The 27524-nt window shown below is 47.5% G+C and overlaps 1 protein-coding gene across 1 annotated transcript; it reads right to left on the bottom strand.

Moving 5' to 3' along the window:
- Positions 1–27373, bottom strand: HEPH (hephaestin). Its single transcript, XM_050901891.1, is given in 23 exon segments — positions 1–1102; positions 2702–2734; positions 3890–4052; positions 4437–4576; positions 6076–6301; positions 7064–7170; positions 8155–8286; positions 9212–9351; positions 9618–9828; positions 10636–10848; positions 11164–11314; positions 12973–13184; positions 13768–13899; positions 16326–16465; positions 17717–17885; positions 18480–18734; positions 19072–19251; positions 19835–20026; positions 20029–20046; positions 20781–21025; positions 23318–23514; positions 26684–26760; positions 27349–27373. Coding segments are annotated over 21 exon segments (3468 nt in total). The 5' UTR covers positions 23482–23514; positions 26684–26760; positions 27349–27373; the 3' UTR covers positions 1–857.
- Positions 27374–27524: the final 151 nt, after the last annotated feature.

Raw genomic sequence — 27524 nt, 5'->3', positions numbered from 1 at the left:
TCAACTCTGGAGATAACTTCAGTAAAATGTATTTGAAAGAAAGAGCAAACCACATCACAGAACATCACAGCATCCTTGACTGTGCACAGGGAGCTGCACAGGGAGGTACAGCCCTTCATGCGCACAGCCTGACAGAACAGCAACGCGGGGAAGTCACCAGGACGCTCTGCAGCACTTGGAAAAGCTGCTTCTCCCAGCACAAGGCACAGGATGCCCGATATCAAAGGACATTGCCTGGGGTGCCGAGAGCAGAAGGATGTGTCACAGCAAGGCTGATGGTGAGGCATAGCTGTTGTCATGGTCCTTGATGGAGCTCTCTCATGCCATCACATGTACTGCCCTGAATTTGCATTTGTCCAATTACTCATCAAAAAAACAGCAATCCAAATCTAAATTAATGTTTTCTCTTCTGTATTCTTAATTGATTCACAAAAATGAAAAGATTATCTTCCCCCTTCAGATTAATTACTTTAAAGGCTCACAGTTTCTTGGGAGACAATTCCCAACTCAGCTCTGGCACTGGAACAAGACTGGAATCTGGTCTGCTGAGAAAGACCAACTGGAGTTGTTCTGGAGAGAAGAAAACAGGGGAAATGTCTCCTCTCTTTCTTGGGGAAGAGGAGTATTTTAGAAGGACCTTTTTACTCTTCAGTCAGTTCAAAGGGTCCTCAGATCTCTCCTGGATGGACTTCTTTACAGACTGCTGAGGAGGATGTAAGAAGAGGTCAGGGCTCCAGCTTTCCCTCCTTAGCTTCTAGAAGTACAGTGTACGATTGAAATGATGCCCCAAAATCTTTGCTATGGACAACAATCCAGCCTCTGCTCCAAGCACACAGCCCGAAGTTTGTACATGGCTTTTATAGCTCCAAATTCTTTTTAGACATGAGTTTGAATCCGTCATCCAGGATGGACCTCCGATTGCGTCTTAATCTCTTTTGTCTCTCGAGATAGATGACCACTCCCAGGAGGAAGCAGGCGACCAGGAAGAGCACGATTCCTGCAACGGCTAGAGTGATGACTGTGGCCTCTATCTGCCCTTGAGCCAACTTAGCTCCAAAAAGCATGATCTTCTGGGACTCATCCTTATCCTCAGGTGGCAACTCTGAGAGACAAGAAGATAGTTCCAATGAGAGCCAGAAATACCACAACTGAAAGGTTCCAAGAAATATAAAAAAGGAGCAAAAGAAAGACCCAATGCAATCAAAGCAAGTCAAAGGAGACCCAGTCGCCATCCATCTAACAGACCCTCATCCCTGAGGTGACACAGAGATTTGAGAATGAATGGTTCTTTCCCTAATCCACTCCATCCCAGGACCTCACCGTGTCTCACAGCTATTCAGCCCAATCAGCTAAACCATTGCTGTCCCCACTCATGAGGGAGGTGATCTGAGGTTGTGTGGGGAGTCAGTGGCTGGGCTAGGAACAGAAGAATGGAGATGAGAACGTGCGTCCAGACCAGGGCTGCTGCGAGTTCCCCACCCTGCTCTAAGCTCCCCATGCACATGGCTGTTGCCCTAACCACCACTTTTCGGAGTGCACTTGCTCAGTCATGCCGGTGGCGAGTCACTTAAGATCCTGAGTTCTCTTACGCGTCCACGCAGAGGCAGCAGCAACCTCTTGAGAAAACTGGCTGTTTGCACAGGTAACGGCTGTTGATCAAGGTTTTTGCCTGGTGAGCATACACAGGCTGATGCCTGAGTATGGTATAAAACCAAATTATTTAATATTGTCACTACTGCTCTGACACATTTCCTACTCCTTTACACCCATTTTGAGTGAGGAAAACATTGTTGGGAAGGAAATGACTGAAGTATCAGTAGAAAGACTGAAGAGTTGTAGGTAGATGGCTGTATTTTCAGCTGGTCTGAGCTGGCTCTGAAATCAGCTCAGCTTGATTTATTCGAGCAGCTGAGAAAGAGTTGTGAAAAAAGATGAAAAATCAGGGAAAGAAGTGACCACCATAGCCTATTCAGACTTTTACCCCAGAGAACTTTAAAGGTATCTTATCTACTACTCCCCTTCTCCCTGGTGCTGCTCAACCAAATGTCTTCTCACATCTGTTCTTTAAAATACCTGAAAGACCCAGGGCACGTGCTTAGGCTCTTTTCTTGGTGGAAGAACAGACCAGAAGGCAGACGTGCTTGTTTGCACGCTGACTCAGTCCTTTCGGCTAGTAATGGTGAATGTGAAAATTCCCTAAACCACAGAGTCATTGACAGTTGAAGAAGGCAGGACAACTAATCTAAGGCGCCCCTCGGGTTTTGATTGAGAGGGATAAGAAAAGTCACCTCCTTTGCAACACCCTCCTTTAAAGCCCTTTGAGTCTCTGCCAGTTTCTAAGCTTTCACTCTTCTCTGAAGATGAATCCATACATAGCAAGCACAACAGGACGTGAGACCGCTGAACTTTTTCACCTAACAAGGTCAAACAAGCCTAAGAAGCCCAACTCCCTTATTTTTATCATCCGAGCACAGACATTTGGACGACAGATAAACAAACCAACGTGGAACCCTCCCTGTTATCCATCAGCGGCCAGGCCTCAGACTAACACGCTGGCCAGCCGGACAGAGGAGAGGCTGTAAGGCGTGTTCATGCTCCTCCCTTCTCCTCATACAGATTAAATCTGTACTGATCAGGGATCTCCCTCCCTCCTCCGCCTCACACACACAGACAGTATTTAGCAGTGCAACATATACCGTACCTGCACTGTAGTTTACGACTTCAAGCGCCGGCTCTGAAAGGAAACAAAAAGAGGGTGAGAAAGTGTTGGGCTGAACAGGCAGAGAGTCAGAACGCGGCACGTTTGGCAAGGATCAGATCCAGAGGCAGCATGGTTTTCCAGGGCTTCCAGGTTTATTTTACTCCTGTCAATGTTTTCCCTCTCCGCATCACACCAAGAGTGTTTTTGTATTACCTGCTTCAAAAGCAGGCCCGCTCCCGCCACACAACCCTTTACAACCTTTGAAAGAAAAGCACACTCAAAGTCTCTGAGCGTGTGGTGGGCTGACCTCAGCTGGCAGGGTCGTTCACTCACCCCCCAGCGGGATCAGGGAGGGAATCGGAAGGGCAAAAGCAAGAAAAACACACTTGTGGGTTGAGATAGAGACAATTTAATAAGTGAAGGGGGAAAAAAAAAACCCCAAAACCCAAAAAAAGCCAAGTGATGCAAAAGCAATCACTCGCCACCAGCAGACCGATGCCCAGCCAGTCCCTGAGCAATGGCTACCTTGGAAAAACTCCCCCTCATTTTTATTGCTGAGCGTGATGTGATACGGCATGGAATATCCCTTGGTCAATTTGGGTCAGCTGTCCTGGCCGTGTCCCCTCCCTGCCTCTTGCCCACCCCAACCTACTGAAGGACAAACAGAGAAGACCTTCACACTGTGCAAGCACTGCTCAGCAATAGCTAAAACATCCATGTGCTATCAACTCCGTTTTGGTAACAAATCTACAATGCAGAAGAAAATTAACTCCGTCGCAGCCAAACCCAGTACAGAGTGTCACTCACCTTTGCGCACCTTCCAGTGTTTCCTGGTGAAATGAGAACCCTTAGGACATGCATTTAGATTACAGGTAATATATTAGTAAGAACAATTACTAGCTGATGGCTGAACATTGCTTCTCAGACACAAGCTAAAATAAAACTCATAATAATAGTAGGCAATGTAAACCCCAGAAACCAATTTGCTATTAATTCCAGCTGCAGGTATTACCATATTCAAAGGGAACATCTTAAATTAAGAGTACTTAAGTAATTATCTGCTCAATTAACTGGCTGTTTATGGTATATAAAAGAGTTGTAAGTGTGATGCAAACACTCAGAATTTAGCAGCAGTAGTAGAAAGTGCTGTTAGATGTCTTACAGTAACAATCTGTGATAGCTCCCTACCTGGTCTGGGCAAGACTGTGAAGACTATCTCCATACCAGCATGAACATGATCGGACACATGACAGTGAAGCAGCCACGTCCCAGGGTTCCCAACCAACATCTCCACCATTTCAAAGGTCCCAGGGAACAGATCCACAACATCTGCTCTGTAGCTTTTGCCATTCTGTCAAAGGGAAGGGAGGCTGTTAGCGTGCAGTGCTCTGGTGCATCCTTTCAGAAAGGAAATTCTGTTAGTGTCACTGGAGACCACTTCAGTGCTACTACAGTTTTTAAATGCTCAAAAAAGATTTCAGAGAGCAGCTCCAGGGCTGTAGCTGGGAAAGCAAACACAATCTGGTAATGCCTAATCCTAAGAAGGGTTAGGCTAAACATATCAGCACAATACAGGGGCTCAGTGAGTCAGATTTGGATGTATAAAATCACATCCCTTTCCTAGTTGAGTGAAGTAGCTGTGAAGTCATTCAAGAAGTTCAAGTCCATCAGAGTCAAGCAAAAGTGATGATATCGGTGGTCAGTCTCTGCTTTATCATCAGCAGGATATTCTTACCTTGTATATGAAGGTCTCAGCATGAAAATGGACTGTGTGGACATCAATCTCCTGACCCATTCCCAGCAGGTACCAGTTCACCCACTCACCCTGGAACATGGTCAGCCCAGGCAAGTTCGCGTAAAGCCTCCCATTGATTGCTGTGCAGTAAATAACATACAGAGAGAGTAGAAAAGGCTGTTATTGAAATGGTAAAGATGCTGAACCATCTCAGAGGGAGAACATGCAGGGCAAGTTAGATGCTACAAAGCTCATATAGCAACCAGTGCATCAGCAGTTAGTGTCTTCCATATGACAGTCCCCCAAAAGTTTGGCAGTCTCTCTCCAGCTCAACTACTTATCCGCTCTTAACAGATAGGAAAAGTAAAGTGACTTGCATCCAAGGCCATGCTGTAGCTCAGCTCAAATAAATCTCAAAAACTACCTCTTGCTGAAAACCTGCAGTCATCCAGCAGAGATGGTTGTTTCTAGAAGTCAAGATGTATAAAAACGGCCTTCTTAGCCCAATGATAGGGAAATATGTACGTATCTATATACACATAAATCTCTGAAAAATTTACTTGCGGAACAATGAAAACAGGTAAATCCTGCCAATAGGCAACCCTCTCATTCTGTGTCTCATGCTGGCTGCACACGTTACATGCTGATCACTTGTAAAATCGCTACATGGCAGGACTTTATTTCATAATTAACACAGCCAGAAGGAATACTGCTTTGACTGCAAATGCAGGAAAGGGACCGAAACAATGAGTGAGCTTAATGTGATGGCACACACATGGAAACTTTCATGCTCAGATGCCAATGGAGGGAATAAGACGAAAAGAGACATGATCTGAGGGCAGGAACACCGGTGTTTTACTCCCAGATCTGCAATAGGCGCTTTGTGTAGCCCAAGACAAGCATCCAACTTCAGTGTGTTGGTTTTGCTAGCTATAATATTGGGTTAACAATTACAACTTCATGGACATATATATTTGGAGATTCTTTATATCACCTGTACGAAACCAGTAGTAATGATAGTACACATAACGCTACTCTTCACTATTCTTATCTCTACAACTGCCAAGGGACTTGTTTTGCTGAGAACACTTTAGATCGATCCAGATATAATATGGAGAAAAACTATCATAAATAACATGTTAATTTAGAAAAATGTGTTCATCCTATTATGGTAGAACTAGCTTTTTGGTAATCAGCTAAAACTACTGAGCCATGTATTGTAGCCACATAGCTCGGTCAATTAATTTGAAATCTAACATGTTCTAATGGTCCTGAGACGAACAGAATGAAATTAGTCTGACAAGTTAATTTCACATTTGATTTTATTTCCTGTTCTGAGCCACTCAGACACATCAGAGATTAACCTCTCTGGCTCGTATCTTGCTATTCCTCCTGACAGGGACAGCCATAATGATTGGCCTTCATTGTAGATCGAAGACTTGTGCCATATATGTGCTGCAATATTGAGAACAACAGACAGTTTCATTGTCAGTGGCATGAACAGAATTAAAAAGGATGAGGGCATCCACTAGGATTCAGGCTCTTGTGTTTTGGGTGGCTGACTACTTATAGAGGTCGCAGAGTCAACATCAACTTTGCGTAGATAGTAATGGGTACTCAGGTGCCTAACAGGCATTACCATGCATTTTATTGCTTTCCACAAACTTGTCATCCAGCAGGTTGATCTCCTTGTGATCTCCCTTCCTGTAACGTTCCACATTCTCCTCCAAGTACCAGGACTGATTTTCATCAAAAACCAGGAACAGGAGAGCAAACTCCCTGTTTACATCCTTCCTGATCCCATCAGACTGCAGTGTCCCTCTCCGGCAGATCTTCAGGGGTCCAATCAGACCGCTGTACATATCCTAATCAGAACGAAGGAGAAAAACCTCTGAGGCAAGCGTCTTCCCACCCTCCCTTTTGTACGCAGTTCTTTGCCTTTCAGTAACCGCATTTTCTGTTCCCTGCATCACCCCACTTAAAACAAATGGTGCTAAGTGTAAGTACTCTCATTGGTGAACATCAGCTACCAAAGCACAGGAACAGAGACTATACATGCTCTTATGAATGCAAATCCAGAAGTCATAAATATGAATGGTATCAAAATATTCTCCACTCTGTGACTGCAAAAACATCTGCAACTTGAGAGAAAAAGGCAATGATCTCTGGGCTGAATGTGATGGTTTACTGCAGGATCCTCCAGGTTGTTTCCCGGTGAAATCAGTGCTATGACAATTGATCCTGGCAACGCTCAAATCTTCCTGCTTTATCCATGGGGCCTAATTTTGGACAACTTCTGCCTGTCTAGATTAGCCCTATGGCTCTCACCAACAGAAACTATGACTGACTGGGAGATGTTCTCACATCCTGCAAACAACTCAAGGAAGGTTAGTGTCAAGGAGACTGTGGAATTGTTTTATGAAGGTTTGTGTTAGGAAAAAATAAGGACAAACATCAGGACAAATCTGGAGGATTTCCTCTCCTAGGAGGACACTGGACGTGTCACCAGGTGGTGGTTCTACCTCTCGGCTGGGCCAATCTCTTAATTGTATCCAGCTCACATTGTTTTCTAGAGGGGGTGAAAAATTGGCCTAACTGGGCTTTTCTGGTTCTAATTTCTATTTTACCTTTACTGGGTCCACCATGGAGTAGTAGATCCAAGGAACACAGGCTGAATCATTTGGCCCTGGACCAGATCTCTCAGGAACTTCCCATCGGTATGTCACAATGTCGCCTGAGTGACAGAGAAGCACCATTAACACCAGTGTGATACACCCACTCACCAGTTTGCCGAGCAGCATGCAAAGCAAACCAAAAGAAAAAAAAGATCCTGTCTCCAAAGTGCAAATTCAATTCTGATTTTGTTGCATATTGCATCTTCCTTCCCCAAACACTGAAAAGCAGGATGGAAGCTCCCCTCCCACAAGCAAAGCAGAGGGGTCACAGGATGCACACACTATCTGGTATCAGCACAACTCTGTTTTATCTGCCACCTTTGAGACCGGACCTGACCAAGGAAATTCCACCTCTCTTCAGTACAGATGGAGCTTATCTTTCCTCTCTTTGAGGTATATTTACAATGCTCATTCAAATCCATTTTTAAAACTACTATTTTGCATATTAGCAATACATTTTAGAAAGACAGGGCCCAACTGAAAATCTGTTTGCTGCTTAGACAGCCTGCGCAAGTTGAAGGGGACCAAAAACTATACGAATTGGCACCTGGACCGTGAAACAAATTGGTGATTTCATTCAGTGTCCTGCCAAGCAATTGTGCATTTCTCCTGTTTCATACTATTTTCATACTATTGTGCACATCACAAAAAGTGTAGGTCCCAAAGACGACAGGCAGGCTTCCCCCATCATGGGCGGTCAGCCCAGGGCCACCAAGGACTGACTGAGCCGCAAACTGCCATTGCATTTCTCCTTCCTACAGACAGACCACACTCAGTGCGGGGGATAAGGCTGCACACAGAAAAGTTTGTGCTACACTTATCCTAGAAGTCAGAGCAGAATATGAATTCCCAGGGCTGCCGTTCCCACACAAGTGGTATCACTAAAACCGTGGTGAACCTGAAAGACCAGTTATTGTTCAGTTCCAGTTCTCTACTATAAGAAAACAAGTATGTCCAAGCCAGCTTAAGGAAACCAGTCTAGCTATAAACTAAAATTAGCTTGTAAGCCCATACAGGAATACGGCTGGAGACCAGTGACTTACCAGGGTTTGCTACTTGCGGCTGTGCTGTCTCCTTTTCCAGCACCCCGTGTGCATGAATGGAGTAGGGTCGTGTGGCGTTGTTCTTAAACACGATGTTGAGAATATCTCCCACTTCCGCCCACAGAAAAGGACCTTGAGATAGGAAGAATATACTCTGAGACTAGCAAAAACTGTCGACATATCTCCTGAGACTATTCCCACCTCTCTCTCAACATCTTCTCCCCAGAGATATTCCCTTATAATATTTATTATCTTCCCCTCGCTCTTCTCTACCTTATCTCTACCTCCCAAAAAGAGAATTGGAGGTCAGTCCCAATTCAAGTAAGTCTTGGAAAACCAGACTGTGAGTTTCACAATGAGGGAAATGAAGGTTGTTATGCATTTTAACTGTGCCCAGTACAACTAAGGCTTGATTTCTGAATACTGCTATGCTAAATTGCACAACATCTTGATCATCCCTTGCCGCTGGTTTCAAAAAATGCGGTAATATTCGATTTGGCCTGACAGTGTCACAGATCAGAGCTGCAGCCTATTTTGAATGGCATATACTGCCTCGGCCTTGCTGCTCTGGCACCACTTATAGTCCTGGGTTCGTAACAGAGCTGTGTCTCCACAGACTTCCATCGGTCATTGTAACATGCTCCTCCACTTCCCAAGGCCTGCCTGCTTTTGCTCCAAAAGCATTTCCCTCACAGCTACAGATTTTCACCTACATCTCTCAGACTGCTCTCTAGAAGTCAGTAGTTATTTCTGTTCTACAGTCAGAGAAACGCAGGTGTGAAAAATGCTTTGCCTAAGACACGAAAGAAAGTTGGCGCAAAGGCAGGCACGAGAACCCAGTCTTTACTACAAGCTGCGTTCAGCACCCTCTTTACTGCTTTCTCCAAAGCTGGCAGACGTGGATAGGAGACAGTCCGAATTTCTCCTCACTTCCATACGCAGCAGATGCCTAAATATCTAGGAGGCCTTCAGATTACAGCCCTTAGCCACTGCAGCTCTAGCGTCCAAGTACCACCGCTGTGTGAGTGGAAGACGTACCCTCTGCACATACCCTTACCTAGTATCCCTAGGTGTTCGTCACCATTTATCCTGGCCTTGGGGGTCTGGAAAGTCCCATCGGTGTACTCCCTGTAAACTGCTTTCTTGTACCTGGAGCCGAGCAGTCCATTCTCGTTGCTCAAAAATACATCGGCGTAGCTGAGAAATGCAGAATGAGTGCTGAGATACCCAAAAGCTCACGGGGAACGAACAGCTAACTTGCGGCAGGGGCTTGAATGGGTTTCCCAGAGACCTGTTTTGGCTGCAAAGGTGGGCGCAGTGACGCAGGGGGCTGCGGCTCCCATCAGCAGCACCACCAGCAGTGCCATATGCACCAGGTCACCAGATGGCCAAGATACCTAACAGGCTTCACCAAGGTCTACTGAGAAACTTTGCCAAAGGCTTCCCCAGAAGAAGGGCTCTACCTCTCCGCAGAATGGTTGTGCCGTTCCCTCTCCCAGCTTCGGTCAGGCGCGTAATCCCACACCACCTCCTCTGCCACGATGTAATATGTCCGCACCCCTTTGTACTGAAGGGCAGGAGCAGGATCCCTTTTTCCACACTGGGAAACGAAGTAGCGTGCCCTCATCCCAGCCTGGTAGTGATTGCTCGTCTGGCAGTAGATCTCAAAAATCCCTGAGGGAGGCAGCACGAACAAGGAAATCAGCTACTTTTACAGATCCCAGGAAACAGCTGCTTCCCATGCAGAGCTTGTGACGTGGCTGACATCGGTATGTGTGTATCTGTGTGTTTGCGTAGGGAGCTTGGTTGCCACAGGCCGAGATTAAAAGGGGTTGTTAGACAAACCAAGCAGGAATGGCACAACAAAGTCCTACACAAAAATCATCTCAGGAGGCTTTCTTACACAATAACCAGTTATTAGATGTGAAGAAACCAGTAAAGTGACATAACTGTGCTACCACTGCTGAGATGTTGGTTAAGTAAAAGATCTAGCCTGTGAATGCCAAAAGGGAGGAGACAACTGGCAGCTGAGGCCATCACATTGTGTGAATGAGACACAGTATTGTGTGCCTATCCCGCAAACTGGGAAGACTGGGGTCTGTCATAAACGTGAATCTCCACAAGCCACGGACAGGAGGGTTCAGCTCTGGCAACTGTCTGCTACTTTATTCTGAAAGACACATTTGCATGTTTCTGTGGGTCAGAGGCAGCAGTGTCCACCAGGGCTGTTACTACAAATATTTAATAGGAAGTGGCAGCCTAGAGAATCAGTCTGGGACAATATGGGACAAGATGCTGTATCTCCTGTTCTCCAGAATCAGATGCAATGACAGGAGCTGTGGCCTTGTAAACGGGAACAAACAGGATCTAAAGCACAGCTCACCCTGTAAGAGTTTACACTGTGCTAAAGAATCAGCCACAGGAGCAAATACTACAACGGGAGACTTTTCCTGCTGCTAAGTTAGAAGTGCAGGCACTTACCCTTGTTATCAGGTTGCATGAAGGCAGTAGCAAATGTGTGGGGGAACAGATTGGTTGAATCTCTCCGCATCCCATTCATCTGCAGGGTGTTTCCCTGAAACACAGCTCCATGTACATCTGCTTCACTGCCCAAGCCCAGAAGGTGCCAGGACACATTGTCTCCTTCACACACATTCAGCCCAGGCAAGTTACCAAACATAAGCCCATTGATGGCTGCAAAGGAGAAAACAATTAACTGTCTGCAGGTAGATATCAGCCAAGAGATTCGCTTTGTGCACACACTTTGACTGGGCAGGCCTGCCAGCGGAAACGTAGCTTGCTTGTAATTCACCCCTGAATACGCTCAGGACATGCTTCCCGAGACAGCCGTGCTCCTTGTCCCACGTCCCACCCGCTGCCTCTAGCCTCACTTGATTTCAGGCCAATACAACACAGCCACTCCAGCTTCCCAGCTCAGTCTTTAGGTGAACACCGCCCCGTGTTTTGCAGGTTCATTCCTGCTGCACACAGAACAGCATCAGGCCATACCATGCATCCTGTTTGACTCCTCGAAGCCATCATCTTTTTTCACAGAAGTCTCTTCCATCCTCAAGTAGTACTTTATGTTTGCATTTAAATACCAGCTGAGGTTCTCGTCAAACACGCTGAAGAGAAGGTAAAATTCTTTGTCGATCCCTTTCTATAATTACAACAATGGCTGTTAATTTTTAAAATGCACCAATTAACTATCCTTACAGTTAAAGCTGTTTTGCCTGGCTCTCATGTTCCCCTTTATCTTAAAACTTGGCTCATTGAGGGCCAGGGCTGTTCCTCTTTTGTTCCACAAGAGGCACCACTTGTGGATTTTCCATTATATTTCACGTGAGTGAAGTGATCAAAATTCAGCCAAAGATATGAAGTCATTGCCTCCTTCCCCCACCATCCCTACGTTTAGGTGTAGTCTGTCCAAATCAGACCTGAGATCAGAGCCCAGCCCACAAGGCAGGCTGATGACTATGTTCCACCCCTCCTCTCTCCTACCACAGGCCTGGATTGGGGATTTTTTTACTACCCTAAATCCTTGAAAATGTTAATTCTCCTAAGAAATGCATTCCAAAGCATGGTGTGTTTCCCCACTAAAAGAACATCCCCAGTGTTGTCCAGATTCTCACTCTGATGATATCAGCTCCCTCAGCTGTACCCAGGAAGACAGCCTGCAGAGAGAGCTAAGCGATTCCCAGTCTGTGGCACACGGGTGCATGAGGAGTGGCTGTGCACCTTTCCCAGTTAAGCATTCATTAAAGGGTTGCCTAAGATTGTGGAGCCAGAATTGCTGCCCCAAGTGATTTTTCCCTGTCCTACCTTTACAAAGAAGTCCGTCTGTTTTGTTTACACCCTTTCAATACCTGCAAATGTTTTATCATTATCACAGCTCCTTCACATAACGGGCTGTACATGTTCATGATCCTCTCTGCTCAGAAGATTCACATTTCCACCCTGTGTAACATGCTGATCTCTTCTGCACTCCTAATTTAGCCACGCCGTGCCACCACTGAAAAGCAAACTCCTCCAGGGATGCTCTCGTGGCAGCAGTTTTCAGGCCTGTCAGCCACTCCCTGATCTACATCGCAAGGTAGGCAGGATGGCAGTAGGTTGTTTTCCTGCCGCCTACTGTTTTTCACCATAAGGCTCTGCTAATCTGTCTTGCACTTCCCCAGTATATTAATTTACTGCCTTTCCTAGACTTACTGCCATGAGTAGACTATCCCTGAGTGAAATTCCAAGAGGAAGTTCTGGCCGCCCTTCAGATTTCACCTCTCTTTCATCAAAAGCATAAAGACTGACATGGATTTTTGACATGCTTTTTTGTAGTTAGCTCTGCTTGAAAATGAACTGTTCTTGCAGAAGAAATGAGGCTCACTCAAACCTCAAAGCATTCTACCACTCAAGCAAACCACCTGTAAGTGAAAATGTCTTTTCAATGTTTCTGAGACTGCAATGAATATTCCACACGCTTCTGAAAGCAGCCTGCTATGCGAGCCTCAGGACAAAAGTTACCTTTAAAGTCACATCCAAGGTACAGTTGTTCAGCCAAGTTTGTCTTTGAGTTTTAAAGCAGAGCCCAGAAGCCATTTCAAGGGCAGCCCTTGTGAGCCCAGAACGCTAGCCTTTCCCACGTGAGACCTGGGCACCAGCTGTCCTGATGTTAACCTGCCTCGCGGCGTTGATTCGACTCTCCTGGACTCACACTATTGTAACATTTGTTTTCATTATGTTCCCTACTGTTTTGCTGATGCTTCCTTTCTCTACAAGAAAGCAAAGAACCTGGTAAGAGCGTGGCAGGAAAACCGCTTTCACCTGTTTGTTGTTGTCATCCAAAGTGCCCGGCTTGCAGATGACCAGAGGCCCTACTAAGCCCGAACTGGGGTCTTTGATGGGATTCGCAGCTGAGCTGTACATCCAGGTCAGGCAGGGAGGGTCGCTGGACATGGGCCCAACGTGCTTCGGCACAGTCCAGCGGTACGTAAAGTTGTGCAGCGGTGCAACAGAAACCCCATTCTGCGACAGACCTTTAAAACAGATATTGGCATGGTTATTCCCAAGATCCCTGTACAAACTTGGGTACATCTTCTCACCAACTACATTCATACTGGGCTTTACTTCATTCATGTCACTAAAATACCCAGCATCTCTGAAGTGTGATGTGGGCATCTTTATAAGGCACACGGGGAGCTGCTCTCAGCACTGTGTAAATTCCCCCCGGTGCCATGGCAGAGATGGGCATGGCGATGGGAAAGAACAAAGCGGATCCAGCTGCATCTGGCAAGATGAACGTTGGAAGCATGTGGTTATCTAAGCTGGAGTGCACCGGGCACGTTCCTCTGCTCACGGGGTCTCAAACAGCTAGAAATGGTCTGAGCTTTGGTTTACAATTTTCATCTGAAAAATAGCACCTCTGGAACCATACTCCCTCTGGCACCCTCCTTGGGCACCAGTTCAGTGGAAAGTCTCCTTTGGTGAGGCCTCAGGCAGGCTCAGAAGACATCCAGTCCTTCCTGGCTGCAGAAACTCCCCAGCACAGAGGAGGTACAGGCTGTGGAGCTCCACCACCAGCATTAGCATTGAAATACTCAAGAAAAGGGAGCCACAAACCATCATGGTACCGCATCCCTTCCCACGCCTTCCCATAGGACACTCCGTGAGGCTGGACGCTGAAAGGCCAGGAGGCTTTGTTAACAAACGTCACCAGGATGGTGTCTCCAACTTCAGCTTTGATCACTGGACCTACACAAATAGCAGAGAGAGCATGTCAGCAACTGAGCAACTCCCCGGATGACCAAGCAAACCGAAGAGGCTAGGGCCACCTTTCACCCAGGCTGAGGGGAGCAGAGGATACAGAAGAGAGGCAGATGCCCCCGCACATCGGCACTGCCGAAGGCCGTTCAGCCCTGACAGCAGGAGCAGGGGGCTGACAAGAATTATCTGAAAGCATTTTGGGTCTGCAGAACTCTGAGAGGCTTCAGACCTTCACAGAAGGAGTAACAAAATGGCGAGATGTGCTGAAATGCCCTCGGGAAAGGCCCGTGTCTCTCGCCCACCTACACATGGTCCCCTCAGCCTTCTAAGACGTGTGCCTCAGGCAGGCGTGCAAAGAGGGGTGCGAGACGCTCTAAGCCCACCGCTGTCTCTGTGAGCCACTGCCCCAGCCAGCTAGAAAGGAACCGTGAGTCTTTAATATGTCTGTCAGTTGCCACCGGCCTGCAGGCCCCCGGGTCCACAGACTGCTCCTGACAGCCACGGGAGGGATGCGGAAAGCCAGGCTGCTGCCCAGCAAAACCGGCAGAGACCCATGCCTCGATGTGCACATCTCGATGTGCCTCCGTGTGCTCGGGTCCCCCAGCAGAGAACATCTGAAAGCCACGGGTAACCGTGGTCTCCCCAGGCCCTGCTCTGCACCCCAGCAACCGCTGCCTCGGGGCTCAATATCTCCTTTGGGTGGCAGCCCGATTCCTCAGAGGAACCCCAAGCCGAGCCCTTTGTTAACACACCGCTCACCTTCCTGATGGGTGAGAGGGCTTGTCTCTCCAGCCCGGAGCTGTATCCCTCTCCCCTCCATCAATTAAGACTTAGGGTTAGACTGTTCCTTGCAGTTCAGAGGGACCACGTTAACATGCTGGTCTACCACAGGGCAATCCCACTGCAACTCTTCCACCGAGGAGGCTCCCTCTTCCCCATCCCTCCCCTCCTGGATGGCCCAGACTCCATCCCCGCTGTCCATTAAACGTCTCAGGCAACTGATGTAGGCCATAACACCAACAGACAGACTCAGAACAAAAAGCAAGCAGCCTGCTGCGCGGTTAGCAACCTGGATAGGCTACCCGCAGTGTCTGGTAAGCAGACGGGACTTTGGGCAGCACCACAGCCAGCTGCTGCGAGGGAAAGCACGTGGAGGGCAGCAGGAGCACACTGCGGGGTGAGGAACTGTCAGGTGCCCACAGCTGGTGTGCCTAACAGCCCCATGAAGAAAAACAACAGCGCCAACAACCGACCACCCAGCCTTCTCCATAGTACAGCTTCCCGTATTTTAGGGCAAGAACAGGCAGCATAAGCCACCGGTGCATGCCCGTGCAGCATGGGTTGTCCATACTGCACCACATCACATTCAGCAGCTACCTGTTCTGGAGCTCAGTCCCTCATGGCCCCGTATCTCTTCTAGACATCCCAACCACTTTATCAAGTCTGCTTTAATCAGCCAGTTCAAATGAGTTCATGTAACTCCCTCCGCGGATGTCACTTGTTTATCTGACCAGGGATTTTCATCAATTAATCCTTCAGTGTTTTTAGTTTACCAGTAGAAAATACCTGTAATTTCTTTCTACAAAGTCATATCTGAGCTCTCCCTCAGTCACTTGTCTTTCTATAGGAATGTGGCTGTTGCTGGTAACACTAATCCTTTTTTTTTTTTCCCCTGGTTCCCAAGGTCCAGCAAGACGCTGTCAGCTCCTGACAGTTATGCTGCATCTCTCATATGCATAACTCCACCATTTAACTTTTATTCAGCTGCTTCTACTTCTTTTTTGACTCTCTCCACTATTCTCTCCCCGCCTCCCAGTCTGTATTTTACTGTATGTGCTCTCTCCTTCTGTGGCCTCTGCTGGGATTGCTGTTGCTAATTTCTGGTGTCGTTAGATTATTAGTCACTGCTGATGCAGGGAATTGGACCACATCTACATGCTTCTACCATGTACGTCACAGCCTTCACGTGCAATTCATTTGCCTCTGCAGACTCCCTATTTTCTTCTCTCATCTTTCTTCACCACCCTCCCCATTAGCTGGCTATAACACAGAGAGCGCCCACTGGGGAGAGGAAGCTTTCTGTGAGAAAGTGGGGTTTGTAGCATGCCTTGAAGATGCTCAGTCAAAAACACATAACCAGGGGCTATCACTGTGACTTGTTTAGCTCTAGTTACAAATACTATAGTGTGTCCCTCAGCCCTTACTGCTAACCTCTGAAGACTGCCCCAGCAGAAAAGTGATTCTGTCTGTTCTACCACTGCACATCCTCAGTCTGTCCCCTCACCCTTAGATGTAACTGCTGTGAAACACCTCCGCTGTGCCGCTCACTGCACCACGAAATGACTGCTACTCCCGACATCAGCACTGTTCTCACTGACACTGAAAGAGAATTTGTGTTGCTGGATGATCCCTACCGAGTATCCCAAGGTGTTTCTCTTCTTCTGATGGCTGCTTTTCCTCACGGAAGCTCTCATCAGTATATTCCACATACTTTGCCTTCCAATAGACTCCCCCAATTCGGTAGGGGCTACGCTTGAAAAACTGTTCAGCGGGGCTAAATGCAAAAAGCAAATGTCAGGTCATTTCTATGAAAATCAGACTTGTTCCCCTGCTCCTTCCCCACACCCCTCTGGTAATGCCAGCAGCATCTCCAGATCAAGCAGCTTTTCAGACAAGGACAGCATCTCTGGTTTGGAACAAGCACAGCTTGTCTCTGTGAAGCTTTTTCGTCCTACAGACTCATCTACCTGCTGTGTTCAGGAAGCACCTCTGGTACGCAGCCCTCTCCCAGCTGAAACAGACGGGTTCGATGGCACAGGTCTGAACAGCATCTCTATACAAGGTGTGCAAAAGAGGGCAGCGAACAAAACTGCAGTGCAGTAAATGGAAAGGCATTGCTAAACCACCAAGTTCTTCAGAGGCCAGGGGACAGGCCAGGGGACAACTGCAACCATAACTGAAAAAACCCCCATACAACAGCTGTAAAGAGAGACTTATTTCCTCCGCCACCACCCTCTCCAAACACACAGACAGACGGTAGCATGCCTTGCAGGAGAGACAGCTTAGTTACAAGGCCAGCTCACAGGTCTAAGGAGCTTTCAGTTCTAAGGTCTGCAAGAGAGTTGCTGCGTGGCTTTGGGTAAATCATTAACCACTCTGCATTTCTACTTCTCCATCTGAAAGAGATATATCCTCTCCAACAGCTTCCCAGGGAAGGGAATGGAGGGGGAAGAATGTCTTTGTTTCAGTTAGCCAAAGTCTGAACGGGAAGCCACTCACCAACTGCTATCACAACCACCCGACGTGGGATGGAAGGCTGTCATCGAGGTCACTACATTTGATTTCCTAGAAATTGCTTGCTGCAGCAAGGCTACACTGAAGCATATCTGCAGGCTAGCTCTGCCACCCTGTGTCTGCTGCAAGATATGCTTTCTTAATAGTTCATCAAATATACGGATCTGTTCCTAGGTCAGGCACAGCAAGCAGACATGAAGCCCAGAGACAAAGATGAGCCCAGCTCACATTCTACATAAGCTTGGACTCCTGGCGTCTGTGCGTAAGGCTATGAAACACAGCACACTTCCATGTGAAGTCCCCTGAGGTACCTAGTACTGCTCTCAGTACAGCCTAGCTACAGCAGCATACATTTCCAGATGGGGTGATCTGCCTTCCCAGGAAATGTTCTCCGCGTGAATTGCAGCCATATATTTTGATAAGAAAGAAATTCCACATTTTCCTTAGCAGCCTCCCTGACACAGACCAGAGACCCCCAAACACTGCCCTAGCCCATCAGCCTCTTGCTTACCTGCCTGCCTCACTCAGCCGCTTCCCACTGCTTTGGTCGAGCCCTGAAGGTCCATAGTCCCACTGCACTTCCTTTGCAGCTATGTAGTATTTCCGAACTCTCCCTTCCAGGGTGGATGCCGGAGCTTGCCGAGAACAGGGCCGGACTTCATAGAGTGCCCCCATCCCAGCTGTCCAAGACATGGTGGAGGACATAGATGCTTAACCCCTCCCAGCCAGTTTGACCGGGCAATGAACAGAGTCCCACCTTCCTACCACAAACTGGCCATTTTTCCTCCACTGTCCCAAAAGGCACATGGCTGGGAGAAGGCGATTAGGTGGTTCCCACAGCAAGGAGTTTTTTGTGTTAGTGAGCAGAGCTTCTTACCTTAGATATTGGATGCTGTGGAAGTATGGACAGAGAGCAAATAGAGCCTTCTGCTATCCTCAGATGTACCATGCAAGTGCCTCTTACAGGGACTAGAGCTCTTAAGGCACTGCTTTGTCTTAGCTTTCAGCTGTACCAAACTTATTGTCTTCACTGCTGATCAACATAGAACATCATGCAGTGGTACAAGTCATCCCCAGTAAGCCTGGCCTGCACATTAATAATCAATCCACTGCAATTTATACAAGACCAGGAATCACCCCATCCACCTAGGGACGTTTTTAGTGGGGATGCTGCCCAACGCACTGTCCCCTACATCCCCTGTATGTCACAGGACCACAGTGGGAGAAAAAAGGGAAGCTGCAGAGTGCAGGACATATTCCAACCTCTGCCTTACCTTGTATGTGATCATTGATCTGACAGCTCAGTAGCCATCTCCCAGGGTTACTGGGGATCATGTCTGCTGTAACAAAAGTGGCTGGGAAGAGGCTGGCCACATCTGTCCTATGGCCTCGAATATTGAGCGTTTCTCCATGGAAGTAGGCTGTATGAATATCAATTTCATTGCCCATCCCAAAGAGGTGCCATGAAACGTAATCCCCAGCACACATCGTCACCTCAGGGAGGTTCCCAAACACATAACCATTAATAGCTGCAAAAACAAGCAAGCCAAAAATCAGAGATTGTTCTGGACAGCCCAGCTCCACAACACATTCCTAAACTGAAGTGTATTCAAAATCTCCAAACAACTAGCAAAGGCTCACTCAAGCCAAAGATTAAATCAAAATAACAGGTCTTTTTTCTGGAGTTGTTCCACTGTCCCTGTGATATTGTTTGCTTAGCACATGATCGCAGAGCTTGCTATTTCCCTTCTCCCCTCCACCCACACCCCGACATACAACAGCAGAAAGTGCGTTTCAAGATACCAGAGCACTGACAGCCCTGGAGCATCTGAGCAGAGTCAGTGGCTTCACAAAGGTGACACTGACCGTGCATTTTGTTGCTCTCTTGGAATTCCTCATCTTCTTTGTCTACCAAGCCTGGATCTGTGCAGAACGACGCTATGTTCTCATCCAGGTACCAGCTTAGGTTCTCATCCACCACACTGAACATCAGAAAGAAATCAATGTCCACATCCTGGCGTCTTTGAGAACTGCCAGTCAGTATTCCTAGGGTGGAAGAAAAGATGAATGAATACCTACCCAGGCAGAAAAGCTGACATCAGTCAAGCTATTAAAACACCAATAGAAGAGTAACTCTTGTCACACAAATTAGAGACTGATGCTTTCCCCACCATCCCAGCACAGCTCATTGCAGAGTTCTAGCAAGCTCACTCTTCTCTAATATATCCCTGCTAATATGTTTCTCACTCCCAAGCAGCTCTGCCACTGCATGGCTGAACTGCAACACCTTCAGTGTTCTTACTCCTGCTGAAATGAAACAGTCCCCTTTTTTTTTTAATACACAAACTAGGTCTTGGACAAGATTCCTGCTTTTAACATGGATTCAAATAGTGCTCTCAGATCAAGAGGCCTACAAGCTCACCCGCCCAGCCACAAAGGGATAAAGACAACATAATGACCAGAAGCCAGCAAGAACACAGGTACTGTCTTCTCCAGTCATGCTGCATTTTCCCCTGAAGCTCGGAGCTGCCCACCAGAGTATCTTCTCATCCTATCCTTGTTCAAGTCACCACAAAATCTTCGCAGTATGAAACTGCAGCCCTCAGCTGCTTTCTCTCGGAGTTTTTACCTTTTTTGCATGTAAGTAATGGCCCAATTAATCCAGATGCAATGTCCTTTGGTGCATCAATATGTGAGTGGTAGATCCAGGTCAAGCAGTTTGGGTCATCCGCAGTTGGGCTGTGATCTTCAGGGACAGTCCAAGTATAGGTGTAATTCCCTCCTGGGAAAACAGCATCATCCTTCTTCTGATCCTGGGGGACATATCGGGATACAGGGATCCTAGAACAATTGAGCAATCACAACATCCATTCAAGAAGAGCAGAGATGTCCACACATGTAACCTTACACTGAGCCACTCTCAATCAGTAGAGAGCTGCATGTATATACTCGGGTAGCAGACTTCAAAGTGAGACTCACCATCCCAAGGCTGAAAGAGGTTGTTTAATCATAATTCTCTCAAAGAGAAACTGAGGCACAGAGCCATTGTAAGGCAACTTGCCCAGTAAACGGGTCAGCACAGTCAGAAAGATGATTCCCATTCTGCCTATTGCTACTTTGCCTTCAACTCTGCAATGTGCCACAGTCAGGCTCTCTACAATCTCTAGGGTTGCTTCAAACAGCAGTTCTTTGGTCTCATACTTCCCCATTCTTGTGTATTCCCTGAAGCTCATCACACTCATGACTCTTATACTACAGCACTTCAAATAATGAATATAGTTCTTTTCCTTCTGCACTACTCTCCCACTAGCAAGCTTTGGAGGTTCTTCTAAAATCAAGAAAACAAATCTAGGCTGTGTACTGTAATGCCCAGGTCAGGAAACTACTCCCAGACCCATGAACCTGCTAACCCAAAATCAGGTGCCTTCACTAAACACCTAAGAGCAGTTGCTTTCCAGCAGCAATACAACTTTGGGCTAGCCAAGTCTGTGGCTTTACAGACACCTCTCCTCAGTGCGTACTCCTAAGATCCCAGTGAGAAAAATCTGTCTCCTTTATGGCAGTGGCTCATTTACCTTCAGAGTCCTTTTCGTAGAAAACACCGTGAGGATGGATTGTATACGGTCGACTAGCAAAATTTTTTAGGTGTACTTTAATGGTATCCCCCACTTCTGCTCGGATGACGGGCCCAAGGAACCCCAGCCAGCCAGGTTTGGGAATCTCAGTGGTGTACGTGGAGTCTGTGTATTGCTTATAGACAGATTTCTTGTACGTGCTTCCCACCCTGTCTTTGCCAGGCTGGAGGAATGTTGAGGCCTTGCTGTTAAATACAGAAAAGGGAAAGGCGCCATGAGTCATGCATTATATAAAACAGCTGGTCGATAACACAGTCAAGCGATGACGACACACAGCTTTCCCAGGTAAGCCCGAAGCTTTGGCATTACAGAGGACTGCCTGTGCTCTACCCTGGCATGCTCCAAGGCATCCGTGAGCTTCCTCCTCCCGCACCTCTGACTGCTGTGACATGGGTAGCGCAGCCCGCTTGAGAAACAGGCAGCACTTGTCTGCTTTCTGAGCATGTGAAACACAACAGGGGACACCAGGACGTCAACAGCTTCGCAAGCCTGGGACCGCAGCTGCCAGTACAGCCAGACGCCTGCTGCCACGCATGGCCACAGCCTCGTCCCCAGTTCTTCACGAACGGACACAAAGGGCACCCCTGAACTCTGCAGTGCAAACAAGGAATGGGAAGGATGGTGCTTCTCTGACAATCACATGGGGGTGACACAGGGAAGACCGAAGCCCTTCTCATGCCTGCTTCAGCCTTCATTGGGCTTTTAGAAACTCACTTCAATGCCTTCATGGCATTTGCAGCTAAATCACAAGAAGCGGGGTGGGGGGAACAAAAAAATCTCCTGAGCTCTCTAGCCAAAATTCAGTCTGAAAGATGATGTTCTGCTTAACAGATTCTGAATTACTTGTAGAATGGCAGACAAGTCAGGCAGGTACGTACCCAGCACGTAACCAGCTTCCAGAGTTAAAAACCTCATACAGGTACTAAAGTTCAACTCATGAGTATATTTGCTCTTTATGGCTAATTCTTAGTAGATAAGAGATGAATCATGATCCAGGTATTAGTGGGACAGGCCTAAATGAGAGCTGAGGTTACTCCCCCCACTTCCCCCTTAGTATCAATCACCGTGCAGTAATATAAGTAGCCCTGAAATACAGGCAAACTAACGCATATCCCCAGAAGATGGACAGTTGAGACCAAAACGTTAAGCATTGCCCTTGTCATTCAAAATTGTGAAGGGCTAGGCTCTAGCTATACAATCTAGAGCTCATCCCTTTGCAAAGTCATCCCTGCAGCCACTATTAGCAAAAAGTTTACAGATAATTCATACTTCATTTTACAGATCTGCCTCTTTTCCCCACACATAGTCCATTTCTTCCCAACAAAAAAAAAATTCTTCAAGCGTTTTACTACCTCTATGATTCATATCAATATCACATCCTTTTCTTATTGCTAGCAATTTGGTTTCTGCAATCATGGTACAAGTAAGTCCCATTAGCTAATTGTTTGCAGTGACAGAACAGTTTTTAAATTGCTTTTAAGTTTAATGGCCTTGAATTTCATTTCCTTCTCTTCACATATTATGAGAGAAAGCAAATAAAACCCTCTGCATTTGTTATCACTGCAGGAGTCGGCAATAACATCTTTATTAATCCTGAATTTTGGGGAGTTTCCTTTTCTGTGAACTAATTTAAGTCTATTCAGCATCTCCAGAGAACAGAGACTTTTCCACACTAAACTGACAGGCCTTGATGTTTTTCTGTGAACCCCTCCTATTCCTGCTGTGCTGTTTATAAAAGATATGTATAAACCCAAGTGTTATTTATTATGGAGGGGTAAATGACTGAGAGCAGGTCAAGAAATACAGGTTATTTGCCATAGAAAATGAGGGCGGGGGGAGGAGGAGAGCACAAATGCCTTTAAAAAGCTGTGGAAAGCTACGCAAAAAAACCCACACCCAAACAAAAAACCACCAAAGAAAAAGGTTTAGTGTTTTGAAAACTAAAACCAAAACCTGTTTTTGTAGTGACTCAAAGTAATTATTGCAGTTTCCAGATTTACTTTCGCAACAAAAACAAAAACATTTTTCACACAAACCCTAAAATTTCACGCAGGAAGTTCCATTAAGTCTAAGGCTTGAAATTCCATTTAAACAAAAACAAGCTGGCTCTGTGAAGTCATTTACATCAAGGTGAAAAGTCATCATGCCTCAGGATACACAAGCTGATCACCAGCTGGAACTAAGAAAAATGAAGCCCCAGGGCAGAGTAATGCACAATCCGTTCTATTGTTTGTACTTCCGTCTAATGTATGGGCACCGGTCGCTGGATGCTCCATTAAACTGACCATTCATTTTCCCACTGATACGGTTTCTATGTTCCTACGATAACACAAGTTAAACATTAAGCTCAAAGATCAGACATCTATCAGATTGTCTCTCTTGCTGTCTTAGATGCCCCAGAACACTTGCATGAAATTACTCACAAAATTACTATTTTAAGCTAGTACCAGACTAAATTCTTATAGAACTAAACATACAGGTTATGTGCAATGCTTTGGTTAGCGAGTACGTTCTTTCCTGTCGGAGCATAGTTCCAGTCCACCTCGCGGATCCCCAGGTAGTAGACTCGGGTGACACCTCCAGCAAACGTGGGTGATAGCATGCGGATGTAAAGCAGCAACAACCAAAACAATCCCATCATAGCCTGAAGTGAAGGCGCTTTTGGAGGTTACACCTATTTGGGAGAAAAGAAAAACAAAGGTAATGAAACAGAAGTGGAATATGACCACATGGTTTGAAGGTACTGGACATTTTGAGAGGGCATGAAGAAATCAGGTAGAAGTCCTACTGGGATCATTATTCAAATATCCAAGAAGGAAATCACTCCCATAACAAAATTAATGCACAAGGTGGATGGAGACTATGCTTTGCTAATCAGTCCCCAATACCAAACGTGCTTCTCTCATAACAGTCTGATTAACTCTTTTTTTGGCTGTAGTTCTCTTCCAAATGCTTTGTTCCATAGTGTTGAGAAAATACTGCTAATTCAGTAAGCTTTCACACAGTAGGAGATGAGCTGAACAGATTCACAGCGAGCGCTATGTTAGCGGAAGAGGCACCTGTAAATCCTATATGCTGCGTAACTGCTTCCTTACGGCAGCGGGGTCCCGAGCAGAAAGCACCACGCGCACTGGAATTTCAAGTGACTGGTTTTTCACCACCTCTGATGTCCCAAATCCTCTTACAGGACCACATGCAAAGCCCAGGGAAATAATCCCAGGCAAGTATCTTTATATTTTAAACTGTTGCCAAGATCTCTCTATTCTACTAAGCCACCTGAGGAAGTATGGTTTAGTCACTATGAAGTAATTTTAAATTTTAATTTCTTTAAAGATTGCTCTTAAAGAGTGGTTCTCTGTAATCCAGGGAGTGCATCTCAAATGGGCTGCAGAAGGCTTCTTGCTTAGTCTAGTTCCATTAAATATTTTCCCCATGATTTAGATCACAAAGGAAGGAGCTTACTCATAAAACTTCCAATCGACACCGAGCTTGGTGTGAATAAGCACCAGAAATACTCTGAAGAGAGATCCAGGGCAAGTTGCAGAAATTGTCTGAAATCATCAAATTACAATTCTGTGAATACAAGTTCAAAGAACTACCTGTATGGAGGAGAAACTGATGCAATACGGGGCAGCAGAATTACACCAAAGGATAAGAAAATAGCTTAGGGTTAAAATGGATGACAAACCAAATAAAAACCCACACGAAAATGCTTAAGAAAGATCTCCTCCAGTGATATAATTAACAAAGCTGGATGTAACCAATAATCAAACTGCCATCTAAAACAGATGTCCAGCTCTTGAGACACATAACAGCAACTTAGAAAACGTTCAGCAGAGAGAAACAGAAAGGAAGAGAATTAGAAAAATGTGACCGAGCAAGAAAGCTTAAAGGAATCAGTTTTCTTTAACTTCCAAAAGAAGGGGATGGTGACATAACACCATGTCAAACACAGACAGGTTTTCTTATAAAGAGGTTGTCATTATTTATTCTCCCGTGTCTTTGGTAATAGCAACATGAATGTATCAGGTTTATTTGCAACAAAGCTGGATATTCTGTAAAGTTTCAGCTAGCACAGCATCACACTAGAACAGCTTTCCCAGAGAAGCTGTGAAATCTCTTACCACATCCGATACCCAATATACGGGATGCAACCACAGCACATGGCAATGGACTAGATACCTATTCACATCACTTCCAAACCTGTATTTCTGATTTCCAAACATGCTGTACTATCCACAGAAGCTAATGATAATCAAGTACTACTGATCCCAAACAGTCATTAAATTGAGAAGCTGAAAGAAAGCAACTCTCAAGTTGGAAAAATTTTCTTTCTCTCCTTTCTCAAAAGGGTGTTGTAGGGACCTCTCTAAATCAGAGATGTTTTTGATCCATCAACACAGTATAGCTCTGCTCCAGCGGCAAGCCCTTCAGAAGGTCCCGGTCACACGCCTGAAGGAACGCGGGCACAGAACAGCCCCTTCCCCGTGGCCCTAGCAGAGCAGGGATGACAGCAGAGCAACTTGCTCAATCCCGCTGCTACGCGCTGTCCACTAACCTCACCGACCTTATTCCCTGCTACTGCTGCTCCGGTAACCGGTGCTGTTTGCGGGGAGGTGAAATACCTGCGCTGACCCACTCCTTCTGTGCCTATAAAGAGGTTTCAAAGCAAGGAGTTTGGAAAGCCGTACCCGTGCTGTTTCACACTCACGCCATACGAGCAAAAGGCAGTGGTGACAGCAACGAGGAAAGACAAAGCTGGCGGCGCCAGCCCTCAGCCCGAAACCTCCCATCCTGTCGGCACACACCCTGCTGGGAAGGGCAAGGGGATGCTTTTGACTCAGCCGAAGAAGTGGCCTTCTTGTCGACGCGGGTCAAAGTACATAGGAGCAGCTTTCCGGGGAAAGCGTGCCCAGTGTGCGGGGTGGCCGTCCTCGAGGACTGGGAGCCACTGAGCCCAGTAGGTCAGTGTGGGCTAATCTTTATGTCCGCTTACGTTAATGGTTTTTGCAAGCAACATCAAGTCCTAGGAAAGGGCAAAGCTTAGACTTTACACCAAGGGCGAACAGCGACTCTTAAAGTTGGTTGTGAAAACTGCCTACTGAGACAAATCCCCGCTGCGTCAGCCCACTATTTCTACGTGGCAGAGTCCCTGCTTACCACATCAAAGCTCCGCACTGCAGCATCAGGACACTTACCAGATAAATCAGACGTGACCAGAAGTCACGGCAATCTAAATGCCTTGTGAATGTGCTCTGGCATTGAAAAAAATCAAGGACGAAGCCTTTGGGACAGCCTTACTGAGGCTTTACAAAAGTCCCGTCTGGATCACAGGCTGGAGTTTGATCATGACATTGCACATACCTTTGTGGCAATTTTAGGAAACAGCAAAACACCACCACTCAATGAAAATTCAGCAGGCTAGATTGATTCTGTTCTCAAACTCTCTTTGCAGTGACTAATCACCATTTAGCTACTCTACTAGTGCAAGGTGAAGGAAACCTTATATTCTTTTAAAAAAAGTTAACTTTTCTTTGAAATATATGCCTTGATTAAGGAAAAAAAAACCCAACCCAAACTTTGTATTACATTCATCCCTGAACCTTGATACTTTATAGCAGAATCCTTACTCCCAGGACTTCCCTTTGCCGATTCACTAATAGTACAGGAACTGCGAATGAATGGAAAATTAGATTTCGGTCTATTTGGTAGCTAACCAGCTTCCACTTTATCAAGGCAGACAGGAGGGTTCTTCCCTGACACCTGACTGCAGAGAAACCATTGCCCAAGAAAAGAGGGGGAAAAAGCGCAATTTGAACGAAGGAAACCATTTCATCCCTTACTTGCGGAGCTGGGCTGGACGCGGGCTCTGCGGGCCGGGCGGGAGCGTCAGCTGGCAGCCATCTCCCGCGGCGGGAGCCTGCGGAGCGAAGATGCACCGGCCTCAGAGGGAACAAAGTCTGGGCCGTACAAGGGCGCTGCCTCGCCTCGCCTCCCGCGGGCGGGCCCGGCCCCAGCCCCGGCCCCAGCCCGGCCGGCAGCGCCGCCCGCTCCTGCAGGCACGCCCCGCAGGGCTCCGGCCGTCCAGGGCCGCGCCGCCGGACCCCGCTCCCCCGCCCCGGGACCCCGCACCCCCCACGGCGGCTTCTCCACCGCCCTCCCGCCCGCGGGGCCCGGCTGCTCCGCTCCCCGCCACGCACCTGCGGGCCGCGCCCCATCCCCATCCCCGCCCCGGGCCCTGCCTGCGGGCAGCCCGGCCGCGCTCCGCGGAGCTCGGTCCGCGCACACGGAGCCCGGGCCGCGGGGCCCCACCAGACCGCCGCCTCACCACGGCCGCCCGCGGCGCGCACCTGTCCGCCCCGCCCGGCCCCGGGCTCGGTGCCCCGCGGCCTGGCCCGGCCGGGTGGGGGGTGGGGGGCCTCGGCCCCCCCCCCGGTGCGGCGAGCCCCGGGAACGCGGGGGGCACGGGGCAGAGCCGGAGCTGAGGCACCTGAGCGCCGGCACCTACCTGCCGGGCGGGGCGCGGGGCGGGGCGGGACGCGGCCTGGCCCGGTGCCGCCAGCGGGCCCTCCCCAGGGACACAGCGGGCGGGGCGCGGCGGGGCGGCCCCTTTAAAGGCGCCCAGTGACGTCACGGGGCCGCGCGCCGCGCTCCCCCGGGAGCACAACAACAGTCACGCTCGCA

This window comes from Gymnogyps californianus, chromosome 9 (assembly GCF_018139145.2).
Source record: "Gymnogyps californianus isolate 813 chromosome 9, ASM1813914v2, whole genome shotgun sequence".
NCBI classification, from domain to species: Eukaryota; Metazoa; Chordata; class Aves; order Accipitriformes; family Cathartidae; genus Gymnogyps; species Gymnogyps californianus.
This window is presented reverse-complemented; position numbering and strand designations above follow the sequence as displayed.